Genomic DNA, 7974 nt, shown 5'->3' on the forward strand with positions numbered 1-7974 from the left:
AGATCGGGATCCCTAGATTAGAATGAGAGATGAGTCAAGTATTAGATAATGACACTAGAGTTTGACTTACAGATCCGTAGTAATTATGTTTCGTAGATTACGATTCATGTTTTATTTACAGACTTGTACTGATACATGTTGTTGATTATGCTACATGTGATAAGATATAATTCATGCTTTTATATATGTTTTATATGCTTGCATGATTACATTGTTTATACTGGGATATTTATATCTCACCGGAGTTATCCGGCTGTTGTCTTGTTTTGTATGTGTGCATGACAACAGGTGGGGCAGGATCAGGGTCCAGAAGATGAAGAGAGATCAAGATTAGAGTGGTGATCACAGACTTGGATGTAGATAGGTTTTATTACTTGAATGTAGTAGTTGAACCTAATTTTAAATTAGAGGCATGTTATACAAGATTTGTATTATTATACTAGTTTGTATAATAGATTGATTCCATTACCTTCCGCATTTTAAAAGAAAAATTTTTAGACCCTGTTTATCTTAACTGATAATTAAACCCCAAAGATGATTAAGACGATAATTAGCGTCCGGGTCCCCACACATATTTACAGGAACATTACAGTTTTTGTCATATATATCTGCATTTTTGTAATATTGGTCCTCTATTCTGTCAAATTTAGGTCATAATAGTGTATTTTTCGCTTTTTAACAATTTCAAAATATTTTTTTAATAAAAAGTGTTATTATGACACGGTCTCGTTGTCCAGAACCACAAAATATTATCAAAACTACAAAAACAAAAATAAAAAGAGTATATATGTCATACCAAATTACAATTTTATATTTATTTTGATGGGGTGCCGTGGGTGGGGTGGGGTGGGGTGGGGTGGGGTGGGGGGGTCTTCGTGGGATACAAGTCAAGAATAAATTGGAATGTTGAACGTCCAAAGATGCGTGAATCAAATTACATTTAGTGCCATTAATTACGCTTGATTATTGAGTCTGACTGCTTTGATTTCATCCAACGGTTATTAATGCATTTTTTCATTTATTTGCAGCAATTACAATGCATGTGCTGCTCTTCTTTGCCCACGGAAACTAGTGTAACTGACCTTTGAATCGTTTTGTACCCAAGGGCCCATAACAATATAAAAAAAAGGAAAAAAAAAATAAGTTTATCATAATTTTTTTAAATAAAAATTATGTCTTATTAAAAATATTCTAATCACATTATCCTTTAACATCTATCATGCTTTTATTATATATAATATAATATAATATTGAAAGAAACAATGACGATTTTAAATCAACATTATAAAAAAACTGTTTGATAATATAATTGTTTTTACAGCAGAACGACATTTAGATTGTTTTACGATTTAAAAAATTTGAGTTTTACACTTTCAAACAATTATAACTTCTTTTTCAGTGAGAAGTTTGGATCTTACAAAACATTACTATTTTTGTTTGTATAGATGTAGATATTAAGAGAACGAAAATAGACTTTGATTTCCCGTCAAGATTTGGTTTTGTGAAAGTGAGATAGTTATACGATCAATTTTATGAGATAAAACACATAACATAGATGTTTTTTTGTTCTTTCCTCATTTGCATATAATTTAATAAAAAAACTCATATGAGACAGGCTCACGGTCAATTTTATAAGATATATATTCTATTTGGGTCAACAATGAAAAATATTAATTTTATGTCAAAGTATTAATTTTTATTGTAAATATAGACATGGTTGACATGTATCATTAATAAAGATTTATAAGATCGTCTCACAAAAAACTTAATCATTATAAATTATAGTATCCCATACTAATGAACTTATACTTTTTTATAAAAAAAAGTATTTATGGTAAACCAAATAATATTATCTGCATATTCCCATAATTACACCTTTTTCCTTGGTAATATAAGGAACTAAAATAATATAATCGGATTGGATTTTTATTCTACTTTATTGGCATAATAATATAATAATAATAATAGAGAGACCCCATAAAGCATAATTACGGGAATATGTGTATTATTATTTTTATTAAATATAAAATAAAAAGGAAAAAGTTTGTATTCAACTAAGCAGATTCTCAGATCCGACGCCCATATTGCTTACCATGGGGACGCCCACTTCTTAACATATCCCACTCATCGCACTAAATGCCACCATTGTTGTTACGTGATATATTAAATGTGATAACAAAAAGAAACTGCCGTTACATCTAATCCTACACGCAACCTACTTACTACTTTTTTATTTTTATTTACTATTCCAAGAAACGCAAAAATATATAATAATTAACAACAAATTAGGAATATTTCATTTTTTCTGATCGCCTTAATTTTTTGTACAAAAACTTGTGTGATACGGTCTTATAGCTCGTATTTTGTGAGACGGAAATCTTATTTGAGTCATTCATGAAAAAGTATTACTTTTTATGCTAAGAGTATTAATTTTTATTGTGAATATGTGTAGAGTTGACCCATCTTACAGATTAAGATCCGTGAGACGGTCTCACATGAGACTCATTCTATTTTTTGATGTACATTAGGTTGATTTTCAAGTTAATGGAATAATTTAAAAACTATGCAAGTTAGATATATTGTATCGAGCCATGGTGGTCTAAGAATGTTATAATTTCACCACATTATTATCTTTTTCACTTTGGTATGTGTGTTTTTAGAAAAAAAGATTAGATATACTGTACAAAGTCAGGGTCGTTTAAGAATGTTATAATTTCACGACACTATTATTTGTTTCACTTTGGTATGTGTGTTTTTAGGGAAAAAAAAGATCACATTTGTATGGGAAATAACAATTGATAAAATATAAAGAGTGAGTCTCATGTGAGACCGTCTCACGGATCCTAATCTGTAAGACATGTCAACCCTATCGATATTCATTATAAAAAGTATTACTCTTAGCATAAAAAGTAATAATTTTTCATGGATAACCTAAATAAGAGATCTGTATCACAAATACGACCCGTGAGACCAGACCGTCTCACACAAGTTTTTGTCAAATATATACGTAGTATCACATTTTTAAATTTTAGAATTTCAAAAATTCAGCTAGGGAGAGAAGAAAAGTTATTAACGAGAAGCACGTATCAGGTATAATAAATTGAATTAGAGATTGTTTTAAAATGGTTCATTTTTTTAGCTAAATTTACAAATCTTTTATTAACCATATACATTTTATTTTAGGACAGACCAGAAAAGATATAATATAATGTAAATAGAAGCAATGAATTATACATATTCAGGATTAAATTTATAAAAAGGTCCAAGATATGATAAATAATTTAATAAATTATGCAATTATTTCTCTTGTTTGATTTTATTTTATATTATTTTATTCCATTTGAGGGCAAGTCAAAAAAATTACTATACAAAAAAATATTCAAATCTATTTTATTACAAAATTTTTAATTTTTTTTAAGGAAGAATGAATTAATGTGATACATGACCAATAACGTTCATGTGTGCAAATGGGTTTGTGTACGCCGACAATTGCAATATTGCCGTTAAACGACGCAACCCTAGACAGGAGTACCACCGTTTCGTAATCGTACGGCACGATATTTTGGATTAGCTTGCTTCCAAATAAAAGGGCAGGATAGACCTTTACTATACAATGACTAACAATATATATATATATATATATATATATATATATATATATATATATATAATAAGTTTACTTTGAGATGATCTAACATATTTTTATTTTTACGATAAATTAATAATATTTATATTTATAATAAAAAATAATATTTTTTTATGGATGAGAAAAATTGAATATTCGTCTGAAAAAATTAACTCGTGAGACTATATCACATAAATTTTTGTGTTATATATAATATATATTACACAATAATTTTGATATGTTGCTAACCAACTTTGCACATATCTGTTTCTATAATTGAAATGACACTTACTTAATGAATGTAACGAAACAAATCAAAATTATACATCTATTAAGTAATTGTTACCTTGAGCGAGGGAACCACGAAAATTGGGTCATGTGGATTAGGATTTTAAAATTTGAAATCCTTTTATATTTTAAATTGAATTACACAAGATAATATCATACTAATCCAGAATTTTCTAAAATCTAAAATTACACAAATATGTGTGATTGAGTAGTCATACATTTGACTAACAATTAAAAGTTCAATTTCTCTCGTTAATATATTAGTTTGTTGTATAATATTTTTTTAATAGGAATCTTTCTGACGTCGTTAGTTGACGGGCCAAGCCTTTACCGTTTGTAATGGGAAAAGGACGAGTGGAATTTTAACTGCGTTATCTGACATAGCGCAGAGAGAGGGGGGCAGATGAAACACTGTATTGTGTAGAGTGATTGAGGGGTGACATTCCTGCGCCGTAGTCTGCTTTTACTTTTCGAGCTCTCCACCACCAAGGCTCTTAACTGCAGAGGAGATTTAAGGTAAAGCCACGTCTGTTCTTGCTTCGACGGGAGACGGAATGTGCATCTGGGTTTTTCTCTGTTCGTTGTCTTATGGTTTTTAGCTTTTGGTGTGTGCAGCATTTGCTGAGTCCATGGGGAGTGTGACTTCGGAGGACGGTAGCGAGGACAGGTGCGGGAGGAGCTACAGCCTCAGCGCTGACGTCAGCGAGGCGGGGAGTTCGAGTTACGATGCGGAGGAGGAGGATGGGCCCACCTCGAGATCTATGGTTTATTCTCCGTTCGCCGCTGGTGGTTCGGCTGCGGTGACGCCGACTTTTAGTTTTCCGGTTATTGGGGGCAAAGATGTGGTGGTTTGGGATGATAAGCCGCTGAAGCGTGGCTCTGATTTGTCCGGTTTGTGCGGGCTTTATCTCATTAATTAATTAATTATCTCATTTTCAGTGATGTTGAAGCTGCGTTAGAATTTTTTCACTGTTAATGATTTGGTTTTACTCTGTTTATTTAGGTAGAATCTTGTCGCTTTTGAAGTAAGAAATAAGAAGCCGTGTTGTCATTGCTTGAAAAATGTCGACGATATTCTGTACCTACCAAGTTCATGGAAGTAATTGTGTTGTTTGGAGTTCTTGAGAAGTTTTGCGACTGCCTGCCTGTTCATATTCCTCCTTTGCTTTCGTTCTTTTGTTCATGACTTGTGTTTCATCCGTGCAGTCGCCATCTAGCTGATGAATAGCATGGATTCTTACATCACATTTGTGATTTATGTTTTACCTCATGAAAATCATGTCCTTTTTATGGTACTTTTGTTTATTTTATTTTCTCCAAATGTTTTAGAAACCGAAATGATGAAAGAAAGGTTCGCCAAGCTGCTCCTTGGGGAAGACATGTCTGGAGGGGGTAAAGGAGTTTGTACTGCGTTAGCCATTTCAAATGCCATCACCAATCTTTCTGGTTAGTACTGCCAACGTTCCAAAATTGTGTGCTCGAATTTGTTCCTTTTTAATGTATCTTTACCGTCATTTGGGATATTAGCAACTGTATTTGGAGAGCTGTGGAGATTGGAGCCGTTGGCTCCGCAAAAGAAGGCTATGTGGCGCAGAGAAATGGAATGTCTCTTATCTGTGAGTGATTCGATTGTGGAACTCGTGCCTTCAGTGCAGCAATTTCCTGGTGGGGGGACTTACGAGGTTATGGAGACACGACCACGTTCTGATTTGCATATGAATTTACCAGCACTCAAGAAGCTTGATGCAATGTTAATAAGCATTCTTGACGGATTTCGGGACACAGAGTTTGGGTATGTTGACCGTGGGATAGTTGTGGATGATTATGACAAGTATGCCTCGGGAGGTGTTTTGAGCGGGAGGCCTTCAGTAAGGCAGGAAGAGAAGTGGTGGCTTCCATGCCCTAAAGTTCCTGGAAAGGGATTGTCAGAGGCCTCCAGGAAGAGTTTGCAGCAGTGCAGGGATTGCACAAACCAGTTACTGAAGGCAGCCATGGCCATTAATAGCAATGTACTTACTGAGATGGAAATACCAGCTGCCTATGTGGAAACCTTACCCAAGGTGATTCTTTAATTGTTTACTTCTTGGTAGAGTTACATGTGCATGCCTCTGAATAATTTTTAGACTCGTTATAGTTTTATATATTCCCGGAGAAATATGATTAAGATGCCACATGGTCGTAAGCATTAAACTGCTAGAGTTTCTGAACATATTTGGTCTAGTTTCCTAGTGTGATATAGATTCTCGATGACGGAGCTGAATTGACCCTGATATAGCTGGTTTTGTGTTTCTTAATTCTTCATGATTTTTGTTAAATTCAACCCAAATATGCTTTTTGAAAACAAAATTACTATTTCATTTTGTTCCAGCTAATTGATCTCTACTACTCGTTACTCTAGTATCCACATTTGGTTGCTTTAAAGATTTGAAAGGGTACCCTATATATGTTTTGGGTTTAAGAAATTTCTTGTTTTTAATGGAATATACCTGCAGTCATTACAAGTGGGATCTTGTTAACTTCTTCCTCCATCTCAGATATTTTTGTTTTGATATATTGGGTTTTATTATTTGTTGTGTTTATAGCAGGGTAGTATATATAACTAGATTTATAATCTTAATCTTAAGAAAAACATTTTCTATGATTGAAGCTTAACATCAGTGCTATCTCCTCGACACACATGAACAAATATTATGTTATCATTTATCTATTCTGTTGAATGAGGTATTGCACTGTGGTTGTCATGTTATAGTCATTGATTTTCAGTCTTGCGATGTGTAAAAAATTTCCCTGCAGAATGGAAAAGATTGCCTGGGTGAGATCATCTATCGCTACATAACTGCTGAGCAGTTCTCACCAGAATGTCTTCTTGATTGCCTAGACTTGTCATCAGAACATCTTACTCTTGATGTTGTAAATAGAACCGAGGCAGCTGTGCATGTGTGGAAGCTGAAAGACCGGAAGAAACACCCCAATTCTCAGATATCTAAAAGAAAGTTATGGGGTGGTAAGGTGAAGGGCCTTGTTTCTGATTGTGAAAAGAATCACTTCCTGGCGCAACGTGCAGAGTCTCTGTTACATAGCCTTAGACTTAGGTTTCCAAGTCTTCCACAAACTGCACTTGATATGAACAAAATCCAGTACAACAAGGTTTGTCGATCCATCATTCTTCCTTACTGTATTAAATTCAGACTAGTGACATAGATAATATAATACATATTGAATCACATTAATTAAGAGAACGCAATCTTACCTTTATGGAGACAAAAACAATCAGATGATCTGATATGGTCTGTGCTTGAAGAAGTTAATTTCTTGGCTTATTATTGTATTTGAATTTGACATTTGTGGGTCTTGTTCTTGGTCTTTCTGAGGCAGGATGTTGGACATGCAATTCTTGAAAGCTACTCGAGGGTTATGGAAAGCTTAGCGTTCAACATAATCGCTAGGATTGATGATGTCCTGTATGTAGATGACACCACCAAGCGCTGTGCTGCTGCTGAGTCTCTGTCAATATTTAGTAGGGGAGGAGGCTTCAACGGGCTACCTATTCAGAAGAAGATGTCACCAAGTCCATTCTCAATTCAGCACACACCTTACACATCCCCGTTCGCAACTCCAACATTTTGTTCGTCGCCTCCAGTCCCCAGTAGCCCTAGAAGGTCTGTCTCTCCACACAGTAAGAGTGGTCTCCCAGGATTGACAAACCACAAATTCGAGAAAGTGGTCCCTGCTGACTTGGATAAACTCTGGTCATATGCTGGCAATCTTGGTTCCAGAAGTGTTAATGGGGATGCTAGGGAGCGCGACTGATTTGATTTTATGTATAGCCAAAACCACGAGAAAGGTGGAAGTGAAGAAAAGTAGTCACAGTTATCCTGTGTATATGGTGGTCTAGCATGAGTATTTGTGTTTAAAGTTTTGGCCATGGTGTTTAGGTGTTGGTATATGAATTAGGTTTATTTTATCACTCGCTCTGTTATTGTTCATCGGATCTATTGAAAAGGACCTTTTCTTGTGTATCTGGAGTTATGATAATATAATTGCTAAGCAAAGGTTGTATA

At 34.2% G+C, this 7974-nt stretch overlaps 1 protein-coding gene across 1 annotated transcript; it reads left to right on the forward strand.

The window, feature by feature from the left end:
* The first annotated feature begins 4292 nt into the window (after window positions 1-4292).
* LOC140813766 (rop guanine nucleotide exchange factor 1) lies at window positions 4293-7974 on the forward strand. The gene is made up of 6 exons (XM_073172480.1): window positions 4293-4429; window positions 4529-4804; window positions 5243-5359; window positions 5441-5973; window positions 6707-7060; window positions 7289-7974. Exons 2-6 carry the CDS (start codon window positions 4543-4545, stop codon window positions 7721-7723), a joined length of 1701 nt encoding a protein of 566 aa, XP_073028581.1. The 5' UTR covers window positions 4293-4429; window positions 4529-4542; the 3' UTR covers window positions 7724-7974.

The sequence above is a fragment of the Primulina eburnea genome, chromosome 15, assembly GCF_022965805.1.
Source record: "Primulina eburnea isolate SZY01 chromosome 15, ASM2296580v1, whole genome shotgun sequence".
NCBI lineage: Eukaryota > Viridiplantae > Streptophyta > Magnoliopsida > Lamiales > Gesneriaceae > Primulina > Primulina eburnea.

Coding starts and splice junctions, on each gene's coding strand:
- LOC140813766 (XM_073172480.1), top strand. CDS start 4,543: ATGGGGAGTGTGACTTCGGAGGACGGTAGCGAGGACAGGTGCGGGAGG. Junction 4,805..5,242: donor GCGTGGCTCTGATTTGTCCG/GTTTGTGCGGGC, acceptor CAAATGTTTTAG/AAACCGAAATGATGAAAGAA. Junction 5,974..6,706: donor ATGTGGAAACCTTACCCAAG/GTGATTCTTTAA, acceptor ATTTCCCTGCAG/AATGGAAAAGATTGCCTGGG.